Source organism: Fonsecaea nubica, assembly GCF_001646965.1.
Source record: "Fonsecaea nubica strain CBS 269.64 chromosome Unknown Scaff42, whole genome shotgun sequence".
Taxonomy (NCBI): Eukaryota; Fungi; Ascomycota; class Eurotiomycetes; order Chaetothyriales; family Herpotrichiellaceae; genus Fonsecaea; species Fonsecaea nubica.
In genome coordinates this window covers 161279-185319 of record NW_019173715.1, presented here as the reverse complement: position 1 = coordinate 185319, position 24041 = coordinate 161279, and the positions used below count along the sequence as shown (strand labels likewise).

General features: G+C 53.1%; 7 protein-coding genes across 7 annotated transcripts; 3 read left to right on the top strand and 4 right to left on the bottom strand.

Moving 5' to 3' along the window:
* Window positions 1-209: 209 nt before the first annotated feature.
* AYO20_06603 (hypothetical protein) lies at window positions 210-2597 on the bottom strand (the record flags this gene model as incomplete). Its single annotated transcript, XM_022644892.1, has 5 exons — window positions 210-939; window positions 1001-1468; window positions 1522-1663; window positions 1720-2178; window positions 2255-2597. 5 exons carry the CDS (start codon window positions 2595-2597, stop codon window positions 210-212), a joined length of 2142 nt encoding a protein of 713 aa, XP_022499160.1.
* A 1359-nt stretch (window positions 2598-3956) lies between these two features.
* On the top strand, window positions 3957-10984 carry AYO20_06602 (hypothetical protein; the record flags this gene model as incomplete). Its single annotated transcript, XM_022644891.1, has 7 exons — window positions 3957-4093; window positions 4180-4963; window positions 5019-6583; window positions 6635-7279; window positions 7372-8473; window positions 8525-8806; window positions 8864-10984. 7 exons carry the CDS (start codon window positions 3957-3959, stop codon window positions 10982-10984), a joined length of 6636 nt encoding a protein of 2211 aa, XP_022499159.1.
* Window positions 10985-12096: 1112 nt separating this feature from the next.
* Window positions 12097-14526, bottom strand: AYO20_06601 (hypothetical protein; the record flags this gene model as incomplete). Its single annotated transcript, XM_022644890.1, has 8 exons — window positions 12097-12296; window positions 12452-12595; window positions 12689-12857; window positions 13008-13139; window positions 13240-13513; window positions 13589-13995; window positions 14066-14158; window positions 14224-14526. The coding sequence occupies 8 exons, from the start codon at window positions 14524-14526 to the stop codon at window positions 12097-12099; spliced, it is 1722 nt and encodes a 573-aa protein (XP_022499158.1).
* Window positions 14527-15721: 1195 nt separating this feature from the next.
* Window positions 15722-17541, bottom strand: AYO20_06600 (hypothetical protein; the record flags this gene model as incomplete). Its single annotated transcript, XM_022644889.1, has 3 exons — window positions 15722-16047; window positions 16107-17336; window positions 17400-17541. 3 exons carry the CDS (start codon window positions 17539-17541, stop codon window positions 15722-15724), a joined length of 1698 nt encoding a protein of 565 aa, XP_022499157.1.
* An 861-nt stretch (window positions 17542-18402) lies between these two features.
* On the top strand, window positions 18403-20194 carry AYO20_06599 (hypothetical protein; the record flags this gene model as incomplete). The annotated part of the gene is made up of 3 exons (XM_022644888.1): window positions 18403-18994; window positions 19048-19113; window positions 19191-20194. The coding sequence occupies 3 exons, from the start codon at window positions 18403-18405 to the stop codon at window positions 20192-20194; spliced, it is 1662 nt and encodes a 553-aa protein (XP_022499156.1).
* Window positions 20195-20563: 369 nt separating this feature from the next.
* On the bottom strand, window positions 20564-21043 carry AYO20_06598 (hypothetical protein; the record flags this gene model as incomplete). The annotated part of the gene is made up of 2 exons (XM_022644887.1): window positions 20564-20837; window positions 20961-21043. 2 exons carry the CDS (start codon window positions 21041-21043, stop codon window positions 20564-20566), a joined length of 357 nt encoding a protein of 118 aa, XP_022499155.1.
* A 2162-nt stretch (window positions 21044-23205) lies between these two features.
* On the top strand, window positions 23206-24024 carry AYO20_06597 (hypothetical protein; the record flags this gene model as incomplete). The annotated part of the gene is made up of 1 exon (XM_022644886.1): window positions 23206-24024. The coding sequence occupies one exon, from the start codon at window positions 23206-23208 to the stop codon at window positions 24022-24024; it is 819 nt and encodes a 272-aa protein (XP_022499154.1).
* Window positions 24025-24041: the final 17 nt, after the last annotated feature.

Below are 24041 nucleotides of genomic sequence, written 5' to 3'. Positions count from 1 at the left end.
ATGTCATTGCCAGGCGCCAGGCACGTGCCAGGGTAGACAAGTTCTCACTTTTCACAAAGTCAACCGAACACTTAGTGTCACATTTATAAATCGCAGCCAGCTCATCCATATTGGACAATGGACCTGAAGATCCGATCCGGTCTCCAGGGACCCTACTTTTGCTTGATGCCCTTGCCTGAAATGCGCCACAAAATCTACCAGTTTCATCTTCACGTCCGATACACATAGGCGGAGGCCCGCGAGCCACTTGAAGATGACGATGGAGACGTCGAAGACGGCGTCCCATTATCACTCCCCATGACAGAATTCCAGAAATTGCTGTCCGAGTCGTCCGGGTGGTGGAACATGGTGGTGAGCCCGGCGTCAATGTCGGTCTGAGCGAGCAGCTCCAGATCGAGGGGCGGTGCTCCCCATATGTCGTTCGGTTTGGGCAGGCTGGGTTGCATGTAATAGGCAGTCGTCACCACATTGGACGTCGTGTCGGTGTTTTGAAGATAGAAGAAATTGGGTGAATTGGTTGTCGTTGTCCCTTGGGGGGAAGATGCCGATGTAGAGTGTTCGTCGGTGTCGAACGAGACGCCCCAGCGACTCAGAACTTCTCGCAGCCCATGTCTTGCACTGTTGGCCATTTCCCATGCGTGCGCCATGTCGGCCAGAGCTGCATCGATCGCAGAGAGGCAAGTGTCCTGGATACTCAGTTGTGTATGGTGGCCTTTGCGAGAACATGCAGCCATGGCCAGAGTCGCCTCGCTCGCGGTCACCGCACCGTGGACGAAGCTGAGTGGCGCATTCTTCAAGGTGTGCTGTGCACTGAAGCGGCGGAGTATTCCCCCGATCGTCTCGACGGAGCCATTGCAAGCTTCGAAGGCATCGAATACCAACCTGGAATATTCCGATGAAGTCCCATGCACGTCAGCGGAGATGAGGGACCGGTTCAGACTGATGCGTGCAGTGTGATATATCATGCTGGAGCCATTTGTCAGTGGGATCCTCAACAAACATCTCAATATAAGGGGTATGGTCGTACTGGAGATTTGCAAGGCTCGGTTCTACCTCTTCGAGATTCGAGCTCCATCGGCTCCACCGCATATCACCCGGCAGAGAATCATACCAACTCCAGAGTCTGGCATTCAGCTTGTTGTACAGCGCTTGAAGGCAGTACTCGGAGAGGAGGTGGAGTTTCCTCTTGCAGTGTACTTGCAACTGGATATCTTTGATGATGTTGCCCAGTTCCGCTTGCTTGGTCAGCAACAGCGTCGAGACATGAGACTGGTCTCGATCGTCGTCGAAGCTGTTTTTGCGATGCTGATCTACCGTTTGCTGCAAGAGGGATACCGAGGGCGCCTCATCTAGGGAGTTTGCTTGGTCCCAGCTGGAATTGGTATTCAGAGGATCGAGGGTCGGTACCTCGGGCACGAAAGAATGGTCTTCATTCATGGGGGCCCGCCCGAAAAAGAGGCTGAAGAATCTGAGACTTGAGTTAGTGCAATCTACCTTTATCGTCAAGATTGCGGTGGGAACTTATCGGAAATAGTGAAGGTTAGAGACATGCGCCGCCGCAACTCCGAGTTGACAAGCAGCGCACTCTGAGCATGTTCTTCGGGCAACAGCGGTGAGCTGCTCTCGTGGACACCAAGATCTTGGGTCATCCGCAGGGCCATACCTGAAGACTTGTTAGTCGAAAGGGCTTTGTCCATCAATGTGATGTGATGTGCGCACCTGAATACATCCAGGCCTTGGACACCTTCCCCTTCCCGGCGGCAAAGACGGCACACAGCAACAGGGTCTGCGACGTTGCAATATGAGGGCGCCAGAAGCTATTGTTCGTGACAGCATCCTCGGCTGAGGCGGCGAAGTGATCGGCCAACTCTCGAACATTGTGATCGTCGGACATCAGGGCACCCAGAGCACATACGACGTGCAGGAGCGCGGACAGTCTAGGTATGGGGGTCCTCGGGTGGTGTCTACAGTCCTGGAGAAGTGCATCGCGGTCCACAAGCGTGCAGAAAGGCTGCTGCCATCTAAAGAATAAGGTGATACATTCCTGGATGACAACCTTGGGGATACTGGCGATGTTGTCCACGAGGGGTGGTTTGGCGGGCAGCACAGACTTCGATCTGTGGCATGAGAAAAGGCCAGTCCCATATGCACTCCCGGGAGCGTGGAAGACGGCGAGCCCTGTTTCAGAACATCAGTCGACTTCGATGGTCGAAGGGTGAGGCAGAGGAAAAGGGAGAGGCAAGAGTTAACGAACCATCCTCATCTACGCCCCAGAACCCTCGAGGGGTGTCGTCACGCACGGACTTTACCGATCCTTGGGGAGGCGGAGTCATGTTGGGCACAGGAGCAGGCAAGTGGTCTAGAAAATCGATGCCATCGATGATGGCGCTTCTCTGGGGCGCGGCCGAGGTCTTGATACTTGACAGCAACAGTTCCAACGCGGCGACCCTCCCTTCTAGCGCACCAACATACTCGTGCGATATTGGGGCTCTTTTCCAGTCGTCGGCACGGAATTCACATTGGACTCCGGCGGCGGTGCAGCTATTGCAAGGGGTGGTTCTCGAGCATTTGATCTGGAGGGCATCAAAGATTGACATTAGTTCTCTTTCAATTCATTTTTCGACGAGGGCCATTGGGACGACCGGGAAGGCAACGCACCTTGCGGGTCTGACACCGCTTGCACCTGCATGATGGTAAAGTATTAGCAGCACTCCAAGTTGAATTGATTTGACTGGACGGGGCTAGGATAGGACTGGACACAGACACCCAAGTCTGCCCTGCCCCATCCTGCTCCGCCTCCGTTGTCAACAGTACTTACGAGATCCTCCTCTCGCCATGTCGCCGCATCTCTAATGAGAGATAGAGAGAGAGAGAGAGAGCGCGCGCGCCACGTGGCTTGCAGAGCAGCAACAAACACCGATGTGACTTGGAGTCTAATCTGGTCTGGTCTGGTCTGATCTGATCGGGGATTGATAAGGCACGCACCACCACAAGGAGGGACAACGCTACCAGCAATGAGTGTCGCAGTCTAGGAATCTACAAGGAGGAAGCAGAAGAAGTAGGAATTGCAGCGTTGAGAACTGAACTGAATGATGGACGATCACGGTGGTGATGGTGTACGAGGTAAAAAGTGCTGATAAGACTAGCACGCCATTTCGAGCGACGGGGTGCAACCCCGAAAATGAGAAGATGGGGCGGGATTTGGCTCGACCTGATTGGTTGGTGGGGAACGTGGAATGCTTCAAACAAAATACCACAGAAACTCAATTGCGATTCTTGACCTCCATGCCTTTCTCGACGTACGTCCATTTCCGTTTCATGACCTGAGTAATATCTGGCCAGTTGGGGCGAGTCATGACTACCTACAAGTAGCTGCCTGGTTGTGTCAGGATGCCAAGAACACCGTTAGGCAACGCACAGCCACTGCCATACCACGTGAGGTGCACGTGAGTGGCTTCTCACACAAGCCACACAGACACATTTTGCGCAGTCAGGCCTTCCTCATTGACCATCAACCGCCTCACACACGCCTGTCAAAACTGACCTATGAGTGCCATTCACCGCCGCCATCTCCTCTGTCCTTCTAATTTCTCGTCATTGGCTACTCTTTATCCCTAATACATGGATCACCTATCAGACTTCATTGACTCTCGACACCGCCTCAATATCTTGCGCCACCATGTTGAGCGCCCAATCGTCAATTGTGCCTGGAGGTTGCCTTCTCACCGCGTTGGACAGCAGTTTTCTTCCGTGCTATGCGCTCCCTATACACCCGTTAGCGTGTGACCAGAAGGTCGTCGCCTGGTTGCCTTCTCACTGCATTGCCACGTCTGAGTTTCTGAACTCATAACCAGATGGCAGCCTTCCTTCCACCAAGTTGACTGAACATTTGGTTAAGTTGCAGCGTAATCCAGAAAGAAATTGCAACACACTCTTCTGTTTCATTTCCGTCCCAGATGGATGAGAGGCCTGTATCGCGCGATACAGCCGATGAACACATCAAGCAAATTCGGAGACGTCGGGGTTGTGAAGATGAAGGAGAGCAAAGTATCACAAACGATAATCTCGAGGATCTCGAGGCGTCTATTTCAATGTAATGTTCCTATGCCAATCCCTTGTCCCCGTCGTTCTGAACGCTTGAGGCATAAAGACAAAGCAGCTAACTCTATCATTCCCCAGCCTCGCCGAAGCACTCTACGAAAAGTCAACACACTTCTTGTTGGAATTGATACAAAATGCTGATGACTGTTCTTATACGGCATCGACACCCCAAATGTTGATCAGCTACTGTCCTGGACGTCTCCGCTTGGATTACAACGAGGTAGGATTTACCAGGCACGACGTTGAGGCACTCTGCAGAGTTGGTCGGAGCACAAAGGTGAATGGAAGCCAAATTGGTGAAAAGGGAATCGGGTTCAAGTCCGTTTTCAAAATCGCCAATGTTGTTTGGATAGTCTCTGGCTGCTACTCCTTCAAGTTCGACAGGACGAAAACAAACCTTGGCATGATCACTCCTGAGTGCGACACTTTTCCAGTCGAGCCACTCCCTGGCTTTACCTCAGTACTATTAGAACTGCGTGGCAGCTGTGACCAGACGGAGTTGGTCGACGAGACGGAGTTGGTCGACGAAATGAGATCAATGGACCCGAGATGCCTAATGTTTCTAAGAAATTTGAAGGAAATCCACATTGCTGCCTCGCCTCTGGATAAGCCCAAATGGGAAACCACTCTACGCCGCAGTGACGATCAAGCTCGGCAAGCTACAACCTTGAGCTACGGTGATAAGTCTATGACTTACTTGGTCCGTCGTCATATTTTCAAATGCCAGCAGAATGAGCAGAAACGCCGCGGCCGCGACAAGTCCGCTATCCTGCTGGCATTTCCGTACATTGATGCCCAAAAGACCAAGCTTGAGCCACAGCAAGTCTATGCCTTTCTTCCAATACGCGATTATGGGTTCAAGGTAAGTACGTGGCAGCTGCGCGTCCTATATTGCGTGCATGCTTACAAGATGACAGTTTCTCATTCACGCCGACTTTCTACTCATCGTAAATCGTGGGGACATCGACAGCTCGTCCCAATGGAACACCGCACTCCGCGAAGCAATGCTGGCTGCTTTCTTGGAAGATATTCGGTATTTCCAGGGCACGGCATTTCGCTACACCTGGCCTAGATACTTGCCAGATTATTCGTATCGGTTTGACTTCTTCAGAAACTTCCGCACCAGATTGGCTGAGAAACTTCCTGAAACCCCCATTTTGGAGTCTGAAGACGGTCAGCTGAGGTCACCCAACACTGTCAGATATGTGCCAAAACATTTTCGAGATAAGAGCGATCTCCCTTTGATTTTAAGTGACACAACAAAATCGAAATACTTGTCCCACAAGTACTCGGAATCTGACAGCAAGCGGCTGATGGAGATGGGAGTCACCACACTATCCGACAAAGAGTTCCTGGACGACCTCGGAGTCTTTCTCCGAGACTACAATGCTCTCATGCCGGAATCGTGGCATTCCAACATCGCGAGAGCCCTTTTGCCACTGATCTCATCTTTCGAACTGGAAATATCTGAACTTTACCTTATTCCGTTGACCAACGGTCGCCGGGTGGCAGCATCCTCCGGGAACATATTCTTTCCACGGCCCAACCCAGATTATTTTATCCCACCAGGTATTGAGGTGTTTGAGGTGCATCGAGATATTCCAAAGAATCTCGATTGTAAACGACTCTATAAAAACCTCGGGGTCAAGCAGGTTTCCGACCCTGTCGTCCAGAAACTGATCTTGAAGAAGCACTCGAACAACTTACCGGAGCTCAAGCCACCTCCATCCGAGTTGCTATCTCAGGCGCGCTTTCTCTTCAGATCAGGGTGGAAGAAACAAACCGACGATGTTCAGTTTTGGGTTGTCAAGACGAATGGAGCACTATGCCGTTCACATGAGGTATATCTTGGTACAGACGACCAATTCTCTGCATCACGATATCTGGACGGAGACACCAAGTTGTTTCCTTTCTTACACAGCTGCTACGAGAAAGATATCGCCTCAGAACAACTCCCATCGTGGAGAACTTGGCTTCGCGCACAACTTGGCCTCTGGAAGATCCCCCGTCTTGTCAAGATTTCAAGTAACATTATCAACCCAGAGCTGTCAGAAGACTTTCGCTATATACTCGAGAGGCGTAGTTCCCAGCAATTTTTAATGCTCCTCAAGGAGAATTGGTCCGTATACTCTCAGTATATTTCCGAAATTTGGCCCACGGATCTGCGGTCTCAGTTGGCATCGGTGTCTGTTCTCTGTCGTGATGGCAGTCGGCATGCTTTGAAAGCCACGTCTACCGGCTACTTCATACCAGAAGATTACCGCTCGGAGTATTCAGTCCTTCTACCACTACTCGACATTCCCAACCCGAAAGACCCTGGATGGACTTTTCTAAAAGTGTTTGGAGTGACAGTCAACGGTGATCTTAACACTTATCTTGGTATCTTGGGGCATATTCAAGGTCGTGAGGTCTCGGTTCGCTTCGTTCGCTGGCTATATGACCGAATTCAGGGTCAATGTGAAGATAATCCTGCCCTGGTGTGGTATGTTATCCGTTGATCCTTTCAAACCAGGTAAATACTGACCACAAGCAGTGACGAATTTCTGCAGAAAAATCTCATCTACATACCGAGCTCCTCACCCAGAGACCTTCAAAATTGGGTCACACTGAACAGATGCGTGTGGTCAGGCCCCAAGTGTTTAACGCAGTTCTACAGACTCAGCGAAATTCATCCAGATCACAGGATACTCTTTGTGAAACACCTCAAAGTCAAGGATGCTGGGCTCGAGACTTTGGTATTGGAATCCAAAGCAATTACACCGGCTTCACGTCTGTCTCACATCGCTAGCGTTTTCAAAGAACTTAATAAGATTATGCCGGATCCGATTTCGATGGAGGACACAAAGACACTACAAAGCCTTCTCACTCTAAACATCTTCCCGCTTGATGAAGGAGGTGATTCCAACAAGGGCTTTGACGAGCTTTCCTCCGCCACCGCCGGATCTCAATGGTACATCGCCGATCGACCACACCTTCGGCAGCGCTTTCATGGCATCGTGTCTTTACTCGCTTTCACTGTGGAAGACGTACACACGATCGAGCGGCTGATAGCTATACTGGGTCTAGAACGGAGGTCACTGTCCAAGGCCGCAAAAGAGCGCCACAGAATCGATGGAGGCAAGGCACGGGGCAAAGAGATCGATATTCTGTTTCAAGAAAAAGCCAGATTTTTCGAGCGGTAAGTCCATTTGTGAGACGTCCTAATTTTACCCTAACTATTTTGTTCAACTCCTGTGGATGAGTTATTAACAATCATTTACCATGAAACAGCCTGATGCCTGAACATGTACCAAACAAGCAACAAACTTTGGACCATTTGAAAAAGGTGAAAATTTGGCACGCGGATAGGATCCTCGCAGGATGGGACGTCGAGACAACCGACCTTACCTCAGGCTTGACCCGTCAAGAAAGCCTGTTCCGCGATGACAGTCTACAAGCGCTGCCCATGCCTCAAACAGGCACAGATACGCTTAGGATATACCTGCGACATGACTACAGTTTATCAGCCCCCTCACTAGAGCTAGCTGAGGAACTAGCCGCCTTCTGCGGTATTCCGGAATGCGTGGCGCCGATACTCTTTATTTTGGGTCCATCGAGCTCCCTCATCATCGAGAATACTCTCGACCGCCAAGGAATTCCAAAGACAAGAGACAAGAAACTCTGGCAAGATGAAGCCGCGCCATCTCCGGCTACACAAGTTGGAAACAAAGAAGAGGAAGACGCGATGACCAAACAGAGCTCTGCAACTGCCGAAGAACCTCAAGCCTCGGGAATCCGTCGGACGATTCAGGAAACATGGATTGGGCCCGATGAAGAACAGCAGGAATACGAGGAGCCAGCCTTGAAAAGGATCATTGACGATGAGGCCCAAATTGACATTAACCACTTGACATCCCAGAGTCAGAGTGAAGGTCTTCTGGATTTCAACTCTACCGACAATCAAACTTTCAACAAACAACAGACGAGACCAGAATCTCCACACAGGGCATCATCAAATAATGAACAGATCATATCTAAAAAAGAAAGCTCGTCGAGTCGGCCTAACTATGTTCCTCTTGATGATGCTCCACGAGTAAGAGAATATATCAGGGTTCAAGGAGAGTCTTCGAGACGGAAACGCATAGTGATGGCTAGCGCTGATTCTCAGGGCATTGAAACTTTGGAACGTCCAAGAATTGTTGGCCACCCTAACTATATCCACGTCAAAGACTGTCGGGAACTCCCTCGTGAAAATTTCTCAGATCAAGCAAGAGACGGGAAGGTACTTCCTGGCCGGGCGCAAATTTCCCGGTCAGGAGAATGCACCGTCTTTCTTGCCCTGGAGCCCGCATACAAGGTCGATACTTACACCGAATTTCTTGGAGAGCTTTACGTGAGTCTTTTCTATGGTAGCTACGGAAGCAGCCCTCACTAATGGGACCAGGTATCTCAGCTCTTCGAGAAGTATCTTGGGAGAAGATATGATCCAGATAGTCAATGGACTAGTCCATACCGCCGCGAGGCAGGATATAAATCTTTGCGGGCAGAGACGCAGTCTATGGCCACATTCACATTTTCCGACGGAGCAGCGATGACAGAATTCCTCATACAGTCCGGTTCTGGATGGAGGAGGAATGGAGACTACCCGGGTTACCACATTTTGGTGAAGACTACAAACGGCGGGCAAGAGTCGCTATTCACAATGAGCGCAGAGGAGATTGAAATGGTGAGCTTGTACCCGATCTTGATGATCAATCCCCAATTAAACACCCCGAATATCTAGATCCGAAGGTATCGGTTGTCGCCTGGGGGCAAACACCAGTCCCAAGTCATCATCCTTGTGAGGGTTTTCGACATGCAGTCAACCGCTAGCGCGTCATTCTTCATAGATCCATGGCGCCTGTACACCGCAGGTGGGCTACAGATACAGCCGCAAAACGAGTTCTACATTGCCAACACTCCCGTTGCTTCACCTGATCTCTTATTCAAACATTTCGAAATGGAACTCTTCACTCCTTCGATAAGAAACTCCGTTCACTTCCTCACATCCTACATCCGGGATTCAGGCGAGCTGTGGGCCCGAAGAATGCTCCAACACGACGAACGGAAGTACAGATACAAACCTCTTGAAAGTCAATCCCTCATGCGCTTGTTGAGGCTCCACCCGGGACGCGGCCGGGAAGAACTCAGAGGAGAATTGATATGTGTTTCCCTCGAGCACTGCAAGCGAAAATACCCCTTTACGGCCTTATCCTATGTCTGGGGGAACGGCCTGAAACCGTATGTTCTCGGCATCGGAGATTACGCTCTACGGATTACGGCTTCATTATACTTCGCACTGAAACGGGTGCGAGAAGAAAAACAGTCGATCCTCATCTGGGCAGATGCTATCTGTATCGATCAGGCCAATGATGTAGAGAAAGGTCACCAAGTGCGCTTGATGTCAAAAATATACAAGTCCGCCCTCCGCGTGTGCGCGTGGTTGGGGAATGAAGGAGATCAGAGCAATTCCGCGATAGATTGGCTCTGCAAAATCAGAAAGGCTTCCGAATCCTCGAAGCAAGCTGCCACGGTAAGGCTACCCTCGGCGGACAACCCGGTATGGGACATTATCAAGAAATTTTTTCAACGCGATTGGTTTCATCGAGTCTGGATTGTCCAAGAGCTTGTTCTTGCGCCGCATATAATCTTGCTATGCGGTAATCGAACCTTTGAGTGGGATGATCTTTATGTCCCAGCCACTTTATGCTCAAGACAAGCAGAAAAGTCAACTGCCGCTCTGATGACATCGGTTTCTAAGACCATGGCGCCCGTGCTGAGTCTAGGGGGACTGAGACGTGCATATCGCAGCCAGCTTACCAACTCCACTGCCCAGCGAGAGCTGCTCACACTATTCAAAGACTTTGAGCACACTCGATCCTCACGCCGGCGAGACAAACTCTTTGCCTTTCTCGGGTTGGCGTGCGACGTCGATGATCCCAGCTTCGACCCGGACTATGCGGCACCGCTTGAGACGGTCGTGTGCAAATATGCGGAGGCCTTTGTCCGACGTGGGAAAGGAATGGAGCTTTTATACCATGCAGGGGCCAGCGGCTTGGAAGACGATGCTCGTTTCCGTTCGTGGGTGCCGAACTGGGTGACAACAGCCTATCCGAAGACGATCACCACTTGGAAAAGCAAATCCGGAGTCTTCAGCGCGTGTTCTCATGAAAAGGATTCGATCAGGATTTCACCACGAAATGGTTCTATATTAATTGCCACCGCTTACGATATCGATCTAATCGCCAAGGTAGGCCAGATCTCGTTTACGGCGGGAGACCGAACACGATGGTTGAAAGAGGTTTTCAGTTACATCGAGCCTATCAGTACATATCCTACCGAAGATAATCTCAAAGACCTGGTCTGGAAAGTCCTCGTCGGGGATGCCCTGGGTCCTCCATCTGGGAGTTGGAACGTGGTCGATTTCCGTGCCTCTTGCGAGGCTTTCGCCGAATACCTGCAGATGGACGCCGACCCTGGTGACTGGAACGTCGAGGCAGCCAAGATGCGCGCCGTCGCGAAACTGAAGCAGTTTTTGTTCCGACCCCAGGAATTGAGGAAGTTGATGTGGCCTTTTGTTCTCACCGCAGAGGAATTTGCGCAACGGTTCGTCGATGCCAAGGTGTGTATTACTGAGCACGGCTATGTTGGAATTGTCCCTGGAGCAGCGCGCGTCGGTAGTCGGGTCATCCTGCTCGCCGGCAGCGCAGTTCCCTTTGTTATGGACAAGATCAAGGGAAACAAAAGGGACCCCCCTTGCTACCGGCATCTCGGTGAGTGCTACATTCACGGAATCATGCACGGCGCCGCGAATCAGCAATCTGGTTTGTTTCAAAAGCCCCTCCGGGATATCATCCTTTGCTAAGCACAGCGCTGGAACACGGTTGCCTCGTATATGTGGGCGGCCAAATCTCGTCGTCTGTGCCTCTCCAAACGTCCATTACCGTTTCAAGATCTGAGCGAATTGCCATTGAGACTTCCTCATCTTCCAGCACAAGAGATTTATTCACTGCGACGTACTGAGGAAACGCTCCCTGCAGAACTCGCCCTCCCTTGCAGGGCCGCATACGGGCCGAGTGCTGTATGCAGTCTACTATCGGAGGCCTCGGGGATTGGGCAGCAAAGAGACCAGATCCAATCATGCCTCTTCGCAGGAATCACTGGTGTGAACGACCACGTGCTAGGCAGAACGAACCCCTCAGTTTCGGGGGCTGAACACAGAGCCTCATCCGTCCGACATACCATGTGGGGACTCCAATTGGCACGCCATCAATTCCCAATATGCAGGCCCTTGCTGCCTTTGGCGTGTCCGGCAATGTCGTGCAGTTCATCGATCTCGCAACAAAGCTCTGCATCACTTCTGCCGAGATCTACCGCGGCGTGAACGGCGCCATATTGACGACATTATGGTCGCGGAAATCACGGCGCAGCGGAATGTAGAAGACCAGGTGGTGCTAGAAGAGAGAGAGAGAGAGAGTCGAGTGCTATACTTTGTCGTTACGGATGTTGTGATGGAGACTACTAATCAGGCGCAGAAGTGGCAGCAGGTGGTAGCAGCTAGGTGGGTTCTCGGGGACTGGCTTCCCCTTTGATAAGATGTATATTTCTCAACAAACACCAGGAAGGGGTAATTTCAGGTTTAGGGGGCTGGATGGAGTCCAGGCTACATATGAGGTACGAAGGAGCGAGACAAGGAGCGTCGCCGCCCTGAGCGGGTCGTAGGCTGAGCCCGAAGCTGATGTGCCCGATTCTTGAGTCATGAATAAACTTGTTAAAGCGGCAGGTATCAAAACTATACCTCGTACTTGGAACAGACCCAGACTCCAGATTCCAAAATCATTCTTCTGAGCATTTCATTGCCATGCCACACCACCACCTCCGTGTATATATCTATTTAGTGCCTAGCGACCCTCCCTCTCTCCCTCCTTACCCACGCTACCCACTCGCCTACTTAGGAGTCGGGATACGGCCAACTAGCTAATGCACAAACCTGACATCCAACCTCCTCGAGCCCGTATCGCTCGTCGTGGACAGATACTGCCCGCGCTCAAAGGGACTGAGGGCGCTCCACACCTTTTCTTTCTGCTGATTCCGCTTGACGTAGTACAGCTTGGCGAGGAAGAAGAGGGCGATGCTCCCGCACGTGATGCCGATGAGGATCTTGTTGCCGCGGTAGTCTATGCACCAGTGCAGAGAGAGGGTGAGGCAGGGTCAGTTTTCGGGTCTTCTTCGAAGGACGTGCCAAACGCTGCTGCGAAGGGAAAGGCAAAAGGGGAAGAAAAGGACATGCGGAGGTGGTAAAGGAGGACTATCTATTGGGGGGATTGCGTACAATATGGTTTATCCTCGTCGCGGTAGACGTTGACCGCCACGACCGATCCGAATTGGTAGCACATGTTGTACACGGCGGCCGAGACGGCGCGGGTGCCCACATCGTTGGCGTTGCGGGAGATGAGGGACACGAGGATCGCGTGCGCTGTTTTTTTGGGCGTGCATTAGCTTTCTCTCCATCACTGCAAGTTTTGGACGTGGCTTTGGAGGTAAAAAAGAAAAGTGACTCGAAACTTACTATACGGTTCGCCGTTGACACCCGTGAGCAGCGCGTATCGGACCCACGGGCTCGCACTCTTCGATATCGCGAGGAGGCCGATGAAGAACGGCAACACCCACCACACGCAGAGAGACGAGAAGAGGAGTCGTTCGCGATACTTTTCGCTCATCCAGGTGACGACGAGGATCTTTTTTTCGTGGCGTACGAGTCAGTTAGGGTCGCGACAAGAGTCTCGACAGGGTCGAATTGAATTGAATCGAATGATGGACGGATGGATGGATGGACGTATGGAATAATAAAGTGCAGAGGGTAAATGAATGAGGGAAAGGAGACTCACGTTGATAAAGAACAAGGCATAGCCCGGCACGGCGAGCATGTTCGCCTCGAAGACCGTGTATCCCAGATTCCTCAGCGTGAGGGACAAGTAATTGGCCGCGGGTTGAAAGGGGATGAAAGCGATGAATCCGAGCTATGCCCCAGAAAAGTCAGCAAAGCCATCAAAGACTCTTGGAGGCGTCTCTCTCTTTCACACAAGTAAGTCCTTGAGAAGAAGGGGGGCAAAAACTCACAATATACAGCGGCCACAGGTCCACGTCGACGACGGCCTTCCAGATGCGCTTGACCGAGACGTGCTGTCGGTTGTGCATGTTGCCCTTGGACGGGTCGTCGCGGAGGAGGCGGTTGACGAGAATCTTCTCTTCGCGTTCGCTGAACCACCCGGTGTGGCCGTGGAGCCAGGTCGCGCGGCCGCGCAGGATGCGCTGTGTCTCGGTGATGCTGGCGGGCATGACGAGGAAGGTCGACAGGCCCACGACGATGCTGAGGAGGCCTTCGATCAGGAAGCTTTGAGATCGCGTCAGTACAGCACAGCAGGGGTAAACAAAAACACTGTATGTTAAAAGAGAGAATCTGTCTCACAGCCACTGCCACCCGCTCCAATCGTGTATGCCCCTCATCTTGAGCAGGCCAGCAGCCATCAGCGCCCCGATGATCTGCGTCACAGGTATGGCGGTCCAAAAGACCGAGAGGCGAATGGACAGTTCGCTGCTCTTGTAAAAGTACGTGAGATAGAGGACCATGTCGGGGATGAACCCGCCTTGGGCCATGCCCAGGAACGCGCGCGTCAGGTAGAAGCCCGTGCGGTCGGTGATGAGGCTCTGGCAGCAGCAGATGGTGCCCCAGACGCAGATGCAGATGGGCGTGAGGACGTCCGGGCCGAGTTTCTTGCTCAGCAGCCCACCGGGGAGCTCGGCGGCCAGGAAGGAGAAGAGGTAGATGGTCTGGCCGTTGTTGAAGTCGTTGGTGTTCATGTTCAGCTCGTCGAGCTTTCGAGGGGGTCAGCATCTCAGATGCACAGAAAGATCGTAGGCGATGGAATGGATGACAGGGGCTTACCATGTTGTCCGAGATGGCACGGTTGATGTTTCGCCGCACGAGGTCCAACGACGAGAACATGATCCACACCCACAGCATGATTCGGATGTCGATCTGGAGAGGAGAGGGAGACGTTAGAGGTTTACTCGATACTCTCCAGCTCATCGACGAGAACATACCTTGCGGATGAGTTTCTTCTCCTCGGTCGAACTCCACTGGATCGCAGGGTCGAACCGGTGACGGCCCTCATACTGGGCCTGTTCGTAGACACCTTTCCAATAGTCGGCCTCGATGGGGACACTAAAGGCATGCTGCTCAGTCGAACCGGTGTAGGCGTCTTTGACTCTGCGATCGAGCTCGTCGAGCTCCAGGGGTGTCGAAGTGCCGGCCTCGACGGAGGAGGCGTCCTTTTCTCTCGGTGTCATCGAGGCTGCGACGGTCTTCTCTCGCACTGTGATATTCCCCTTGGCGCCGTCGACCATACTTGTCGTCTGTGTCGGACAGATGAACAAAGGCCAGTGAGGTATAGAGACACCTCAGGGGTATCTGTCAGAAAAACCCGCTATCAAGAATGACCGGTCGGCCCTGTCAGACGGAATGGAGCTTCGAGGGCGGTATATATATTCTCCCTTATAGGACCGAAGATTGAGCACGCCATACACTGGTGGCATGTACTCCAAAGAAAGGGTGATCATCCTCTCTCAGCAGGGTAGCGTGAGCCACTCCCCCCCCCCCTCAGAGCCTTGCCGCACTTGTATCGGTCCTTCCGGGCTAATGAGGCGCGTTGTGCGCACTACACTAGGCAGTGGTAGTCTAACATGTGTATTGCATCTGCATCTGCATCTACACCTTTGGCTAGGGGTTTGTTTGCCACACACACACAACTCCAAAAACGCCTTCGGAATTCTTTGATACAGCGATATCGAGATCGAGAACGAGAACGAGGCTTGCAAGATTCTTTCGTGCTTGGCTGATAGTGACTGACTGACCGAGTGAGAGATAGAGATAACGCCATTGCCGAGAAACGGAGTCCAACCCCATTGAGGACCAAAGCGGATCCACGCCGCGATACATACGCCGCAAACCTCCCTGTCGCTTGGAAATCATAGCCTCGTTACGAACTCGACGTGTCGCCTGAGAATCATCTACCTGGTAGCTGGTAGAGGCAAGCCACTGTGGGAGCTTACAATGATGTGATTGCGAAATCCTGGATGATGGACAACGAAGCCCGACGGACTTGGACTCCGTGTCGCAGGGCGGCAGAGCGTTAGCTATGGCGGGACGGAGTTGGACTCCATGTGTCAACCCACCCAGGGATCTAGAGTCGGCAGGTCTTGGACTAGGTTCTTTGGAGAGTGCTCTCACATTTGAGTGCCTCGGGCTTGTAGGTCAAGCTTTAACGGTCATGTCTCGTGCAGGAAGCGCAAATAATATGGTCCAGCAAAAGCAGGCTGGGTGTCGGAGCAAAGCGTGTTGAAGATCCCAAGATTATCATGAGCCACAAGGAGATTAGCGAATCAACGTCGAAGCCAAGGTTCAGGCGTCCAACTTTGTGGCTACGCGTACAACGGCTGAATGGGTTAGAGATTCGGCAAGTTCCACTGCGAGATCTTGATTCACGAACCAGCACCGGATGAATGTATGGCCATATTCTATAAATCTATAATCCAAGCTTTTCTATTTCCGATGAAGACTTTTCCCCCGAGCAAAGAACGCCGACACCAACGCGACGGCCGCGACGGCAGTGTTCGCGACGTAGGCATATCTCAAGGCACGGTAGTAGACATGCCTGGCCGCCGACTGCACCTCGGGCGGCAGATGGTCCAACACGGCCACCGAATGACGGATCTGATCGACCAGCTCGTCTTTATTGGGGATTCCCTCGAGCGCCGAAGGGAGTTGCTGCGCCAGGATATTCTGCAGCAATGTCGACGACGCCGCGACTCCCCAGACCGTCCCCATGGAGCGGAACAGGTACACGGTCGAGGTGGACACGGCTTGGTCTATATGCCCGTTAGCAGATCGTGCCCTCATCAAGATATCGGGCCCCAGGTCCACTTACAACTATGATCAAACGCAGCGAGAAAGGTAAACAGGATCGCGGGATAGCAGATGCCCTGGCCAAAGTTGGCGGGGAAGAGATAGACCATGTACTTCCACGAGGCATCCTGGTACTTGAGGGAGGCGACGAGGCCGTTTCCCACCATCATGATGAAGCAGCCCGCCCTGACGAGCTCGCTGAGTCGGCCCCAGCGGGACATGACGATGCCTGAAAGAACACCGCCTGCTGGAGTCGCCAGGGACGGGATCACCAGGCGCATGCCGGCCTCGGAGGGGTTGTCGCGTAGAACGACCTGGAAGAACAGGGGCGAGATGAAGAGGAACTGTTCGTCTGTCAATGCCCGCATAAAGGAATTCGTGGAGTCCGAACTTACAGAGTAAGCAGCCATACCGACACACACATTACTGATCTGGTTCGAGATGGCGAGAGTTCCATGTAGCATGGACATGGGCATCACGGGGACGGCCTTGGTCCTGAGCTCCACCACGACGAATACGAGGATGAGAATCACACTCAAGATCATGGCGAGAATGACACGAATGTCGCTCCAAGGGTAGTTGTTTCCACCCATGGTCATGGCACCCAGCTGCGCGGAGAGGCCCAGGACCAAGAGGACGGCGCCCGAGAGGTCAATCTGCTCCCATTTCGACGAGAGCTTCGCCGCGCTCGAGCCCTCCGACTCCTCGTCCGTCGCCGACTTCTTGGTCTCGTGCTTCTTGATGACAAAGTGTCCGACGACGAACGCAAATGTCGAGACAGGCACCTGCAGGAGAAAACACCATCTCCACCCGATGTGGTCTGCGATCAACCCGCCCAGGGACGCCCCGCAGATGGACCCAAATCCGTGCAAGACGTTCTGACAGGCCTGGTACATGCCCCGTTCCTGGAAGGGGATCATGTCCGAGTTGATGATTGTGGCCATGGTCATGAGTCCTCCACCTCCCAGCCCCGTCAAGGCTCTCATCAGATTCAGGGTGATGATGTCGGGCGCAAACCCGCACCCGAGACAGCCCAACAGAAACGTGATTGTGGCCGTGAAGAAGCAGGTTCGCCGTCCCAAGATGTCCGAGAAGCGTCCGTACAGCGGCTGGAAGGCGGTGCTGGTGATCAGATACGACGTCGTCAGCCATGAGATGGTATTCGCCGCGTTGAACTCGGACCCGATGACTGCGTATGTCGACGCCGTGATGGTCCCGTCAAAGCCAGAGAGAAACACGTTTGAGAAGATGGCTGGACAGACGTCAGCATCGGATCACAAAGTTATCAAGCCCTCCTTTGTTTCCACCTTCTTACCAATTTCTATCCATATAAAGCCCGGCCCAGGCGTCCATTTCTCTGGACGCCCTTTGGCACCCGCAGACTCGGCGAGGAGCGGCGTCGTCACATCCGACTCGGTGAGGATGTCGTTGATCGTGTAATGATCCTCCTCTCCCATCTCTTCCGTCGCAGTATCTCTTCTATCCATGTAACTTCACCACAGAATATCCGCGCCGCAAAAAAAGCCACAAGAGTACATTTATCGCAAATATATGTAGGTAGGTTGTGTTCAGCCAAATGGAGGGGATTGTGGGCCGAACAGGTAAGCATGTTCCAGGTAGATTTCGATTCGACGCTGGGATAAATTGTGGGAAGCGCAAGTCGCACAAGAGGCATCGTGTGTGGTGTCTTTTTTTTCTTTCGCCACGGTGGATCAGAGGAATGCATTTGTCATTCTCGTGAGTGATTGTGAGGTGGCCATTGTGGGAGATCCGCCTATACTGAACAGAGGGTTGATCAAAATCTCGCTCTCCCTCCCCATATGTGTGTGTGTGCGTGTGTGTGTGGATGGGTCCTCTTGGACGGAGGCGGAGTCCAAGTCCGTTGAATGTTTCTTGTCTCTGTGTGATTTGCCAGGATTGCTGAACAAGAAGCTGTATTGTGTGCTGTCAAGACGGACATGGACTCCGTGAAAAGGATCGACAGCACATCAAGTCAAACTCCACCTTTCGGGCTTCGTCTCCATGGTCAAGACCCGTTTCTCTTTGGACGCTTCTCCCCATCACGACATCTCCTTTCTCATGGCTGAACTGGTGGTGAATTGTGAGGAGCAATGTCGTGACTCGTGTCTGGTTGGTTGGTGGGCAAGTAAGTAATACTGTTGGGCAATGGAGCTGCTTTGTTCGAGAGGTTCGATATAATGATACACGCCTCTCCCCTGTCCTGTAACGATGCCTCATCGAAGAATCACACCCTCCTTCCCCCCTCTTTCCCTTCAACTCTTTTCGAGAATACGTTCATTCTCCCATACTGAACCGGGATGAGCCCGACATTCGGCTTCCCAGGCGTCCGAGCCACATTGGTGGCTCTGACAACATGCCTGTCCCTCCTCCCGACCGCGACGGCCAACTGGCGGTACAAGTCGCGACCGGACCTGGCGCCGCCGACGCTGAACATCACGATCCCGGCCACCAAGGAGGTGGAGAAGGGATACCTCTTCATGGCGCCCTTTGCGGGCTACCCGGAAGGCACGCACCACGGCCCAGCCCAGGCGGCGCCGTACATCTTCACCGACACGGGCGACCTGGTCTGGTCGGGCTTCACCTACTTCTCCATCTGGGCGACCAACTTCCAGGCCGGCCGGTGGAAGGGCCAGGACATCCTCTTCTGCTTCGAGGGGAGCCACAACGGCGCGTACGGTCACGGGCACGGCCACACGACCTTTCTCGACCAGAACTACGAGACCATCCGGGAGCTGCGGGCGGGGAACCACCGTCTCACGGACAAGCACGAGTTTCACATCATCAACGAGGAGACGGCGCTGATCCAAATCTACCACCCAGTGCCGTACAACTTGACGGCGTACGGGGGAAGTGAGGAGCAGCAGTGGATTGTCGATGCCAGATTCCAAGGTTGGTTTTGGGAGAAGTTGAGCTTTCGTACCAGGGCTAACGTTTTCGTACAGAACTTGACATTGAAACCGGAGAAGTGCTGTTCGAGTGGAGCAGTCTCGAGCATGTCGACCCATCAGGTACGTTATAGAACGACCCCTTCCCCCGGCGTACAATATCATCCCTCGTCGTGTTCAGGTTCTAATTTGCCATATAGAGGCCTACCTCCCCCTCAACCCCGGCCAAGCAGGTGCTGGCTACAACAGTTCCGACGCGTGGGACTACTTCCACATCAACTCGGTCGACAAGGACGACCAGGGCAACTACCTGATCTCGGCGCGCGACGCCAACGCCGTGTACAAGATCAACGGGACCACCGGGGACATCATCTGGCAGCTGTCGGGCAAGTCGTCGAGCTTCAAGATGGGGCCCGAGGTCGAGTTTGCGTTCCAGCACCACGCGCGGTTCCAGGGCCGCAACGAGAACGGCACGCGCGAGATCATCAGCCTGTACGACAACTCGGCGCACGGGACGGAGAACGACCACGGCCACGAGGTGCACTTTTACAACATCTCGCGCGGCAAGATCATCCAGGTCGACACCGAGACGTGGGAGGCCCGGATCGTGCAGGCCTTCCACCCGCCCGACGACCTCCTGTCCAAGTCGCAGGGCTCGACGCAGCTGCTCCCCAACGGCAACGTCCTGGTCAACTGGGGCTCCGAGGGCGCCATGACCGAGTTCAAGGCCGACGGCACCCCGATCTTCCACACTTACATGGACTCGGGCTACCTGGGTCTCGGGGTCGAGAACTACCGCGGGTTCCGGTACAACTGGACGGGGATCCCCAACGAGGCGCCCGCCATCGTCGCGCTCGAAGACCAGGGTGCCACGGAGATTTACGTGTCGTGGAACGGCGACACGCGGACCAAGCTGTGGCGCTTCTACGAAGTCTTCCGCGGCCGTCGCGCGTACATTGGCGAGGCTCCGCGCGAGAGTTTCGAGACGTCACTGAAGCTTGATCGCGTGGGCGTCAAGACCGTCCAGGCGGAGGCGGTCGACGCGCAGGGCGAGGTTCTGGTCGACACCTCGGCGGTGAAGCCGAGCGTCAAGATCCACGAGTTCCGCGGCGACGGGGGCCACAGCAAGGGGAGGGGCAAGGGTGGTCTTGTTCCCTGGTTGACCGTGCAGGGAGAAAAATTCTTCAAGGGCAAGGATATGTGAGCCGAATGTTTTCTCGCTCAGCCGTGACAAAAAAAAAAAGGGGGGAGAATAGGAAAAAGAACAAGAAAAGGCAAGTGAAGTGGGAGGGAGTGTTTCCTTTTTTGTTCCTTTTCAAGCGTCGTGGGTTGAATACCTCTCATACAACGGGAGGACATTCGGCCACAGCAGGCTGCCGGGTCGGTCATTGGCGGTATATATCTTGGTTAGGGGGACGAGATGATCAAATCACTGCCCGTTTTCTGTTTCCCGTCCAATGACTCTATTCGCGCTCTCCCTTGCCATACCACACCATCACCATCACCATCACCGTACCAGAAGCCATCCCGGACCACCCATCCTACACATCACACATCACACATCCGAGTGAAATCACGCCGCACTCGACCCCGTGACTTTCCCAATGATGATCTCGGGCGTCACGTTCGTATAGTTGGAGACGTCCTTGGCCGACGCCTCGCTCCCCTTTGTCAGGGCGTTCTTGAAGTCGTCGATGTTGTCCCACTCGATGGTCGCCGCGGCGATGTACGGCGGCGCCTTGCCGGTCAACGAGAGCTCGGCCGGGAACGACTCGACGGTCCACTTGCCCATGCCAAAGGGCCGCCAGTCGCGCTCGATCAGTTCGCCCATGTGCGTCTTGAGATAGCTACGCATGACCAACCACCACCACCAGGCTGTTCTCAGCGCGTGGAACCCAGGGAAAGGAGAAATCCTCCGAAGGAGGGGGGAACAGAAGGAAAGATGGTGAATGGTGAATGAGCAGACTCACTAGTCCATGTCAAAGCGGGCGGGTTGTCCATCCTTGGTCGTCGACGGGTATGCCACCACGGTTACGATCTTGGTGCTGGCCATTTTTTTCTCGCGTTTCTTCCTTCTCCGATGTTCACGTCTGTGAGCGACTAGGGTGGCGTGCGTATGTATCTCGCGCTGTGTCCGTACGTGCGTGTGCGTGTAGTGTTTGTAGTGTCTGTACAATATACGCGTACATTTCTCTTTATCAACGAGATTCAAGTAGCCACGACCCCGAGTAAACTTTACCCTCGGCTTTTTCGGTATTGTGCCTCGGACCGCAAAACTCACTGCTCTTTTACAGCCCCAGCCGGGTCAACGGGGATCGTGACTCGCGAATAATGAATAATGCATAATGCGGAGGGGAAAAGGGGGAAAGAAAAAGAAAAAGGAGACTAAACAGTTCTAAGAGACGGACGTCATTCGATGCCCCCCCCTTACCCCGGCTTCATCTCCATCTATCATTCGCGTAAAGTCACTTCTTTACATATGTGTATGTATGCTATTTTCTTGATTCTTTGAATTTCGCAATTTCAATTCCGACTTCTTTCGCTTTGGTGAGAGAAACTGTCTCCGACGTTCTACTGATTGCCTGAACGACTAAACGGCTTCGGACTTCATACAATGACCAGCCTCTGCCTCTCCCTGAAACCAACCTATCCCCCCGCCAGCGCCCGAACGGGAGACTCACTCAGATAGATGGAAAGATACCACCTCTCCTCTAGATGTTTCGCAGCGAATAAATCACACACGCCACGGCATGCTTCAAAAGGCCACCTGAGGTTTCCTCGCCGAGGTCTTCGGCCGATGCCGATAACTTGGCGGGTCAGGACTCTGGAGTTCGCCGTTCCTCATCGATCGACGCCATCGAGGGAGCTGGTGTCGGCCCTCGCTCGTGGGACAAAACTCGTGCTCGGGCCGAAAGAGGAGGGTATTCTGAATACAAGTACCCGAGTGCTGAGTGCTGAGTGCTGAAGTAGGCAGTATGTAGTCGTATCTGTACTCAAGGAATAGAAACCGGTCAAAGTTGTCGTCCAGGGATAGACAAAGGATATATCGTGACCGTGTTGCCGGAATGGCCTTCCTTGGACGTCACGAAGAAAAGTGTACAGATGAAATCCTCATGTAGCTCTAGGCCGCGTCTTCAGCCTCTCCGCCTACGTTGTGTCTACGTCGTGTGTCCGCTGTTGATACAACTGCCATGATAAATCCGCGTCGGTCTCTACTGCTAAACGTGCACCTAGTAAATTAATTGTTATTCAGACACTTGCGGCAATTTTACATGGTTCCGCGGGAAGAAATCATAAATAACAGAGTAACGAGGCTTTGAGATGCGTGAACAACAATCGATCCATCAACAGACAGCCTCGCAGCCTCGTCAAGAAAAAAACACCAGAGGGTTGACGAGCAATGCCCATACCCCGCAGTTGAGGTCTGAGGCTCTTCCATGACAGGTATGTTTGCCGACACAGCACTACTCCCATTTTGGAAAGGTAGGTAATAAGTCCAAGCGCAGGCACGTGCACGCACGTGGTACCGGTTGTGATAACAGCCTCCAACACAGAAATCTTAATTACCCCTTGTCTGACCAGCAAATGACAAGGTCCTCGCTGCTAATAGTCTTCCTCCGAGAACGTCATTTGAAATCGAGTTTGTCCTTTCCACCTCCACCGACTTTCATTCTTGTCCTTCTGATACTCCCTCATCTCTTCTCGTTTACGCAGACCAGCTCAGGTCAGACCAGGCCGGGAGAACACTTGCATTCTAGTCGTCCCGTCTTGCCTCCCACCAGTTCCTCGCATCTTACGCCTGACATAGTTGATGCCGCCCCGAACGTCTGTCAGATCGAGTTCATGGCTCGCCCACGCGCCGATACGGGGAACTTCCCCAAAGAGCCTCACTCGATATCTTTAAAAGGTATGCCGCTTTCTGGGTCGAAATCTTTGTTTTGTTATTACACAATCATCATTACTTGATCTGCGTGTTTGCTAACCCTGGCCAAAATCTTCTAGTGCTGAGGTGAGTCCGTGTTTCTGTGACTGGTTACACGTTGTTGGGAAAATGGGCAATTAGGTCAATTAATGCGCATCCCCCATAGACTCTCCCGGCCTTCGCTGGCACAACAACACCCTCTCCCCCGCGAAAATGACACCAAGATACCTCATACAGCCTCGTTAGCATACCCATCCAAAGCCGTCGACCAGAACTTCATTTTGTCCGCCAGCATGGGTTTGCCGCCATCCTTCGGTTCGGCTCATGTCGGCGAGACCTTCTCCTGTGCTCTCTGCGCCAACAACGAACTCCCCTCAGCACAGTCAACCAAAAGCGTATCAGGAACAAGAATCTTGGCCGAAATGCAGACACCATCTCAAGCCGTGCCCCTAGAGCTCTATGCGGCTGATGATCTAACAGAAGACAGCTCGAGTCACTCCGGGCCCGGAAGCGCCTTGCAAAGGATCATTCGGTTCGACCTGAAGGAGGAAGGCAACCACGTGCTCGCCGTCAATGTCACCTACACCGAGACCCTTTCAGGTGATGGCCAAGCCACCGGCGGAAGGGTTCGATCGTTTCGGAAATTGTACCAATTCCTCGCCCAACCATGTGTGAGCGTGCGAACCAAGACCACTGAACTGGAAGCTGTCAAAGTTTCCGACAAAGCGCATGGTCCGTATGAAAAGGCCACTTTGCTGCGCTATGTTTTAGAGGCACAACTGGAAAACGTATCAGATGCGCCGATATTGCTGCAGCAGACTAAACTCCAGCCGAAGCTGCCATTCAAGTCGACTTCGCTGAATTGGGATGCTGAACAGGATAACGATGTTGCCGCGGAATACCCGTCGCTCAAACCCCGAGATATCATACAAGTAGCCTTTCTGGTCGAGCAGGAACAAGGCGTCGCAGAAGGATTGGAGGACCTCAAGGATAGTATCAAACGTGATGGCAGGGCGGTTCTGGGCCAACTTGCTATTCAATGGCGGACCGAAATGGGAGAACGAGGTTCCCTGAGCACCGGGAACCTCTTGACTCGGCGCAAAGTAGCATAAAAGCTACCTGATTTTGT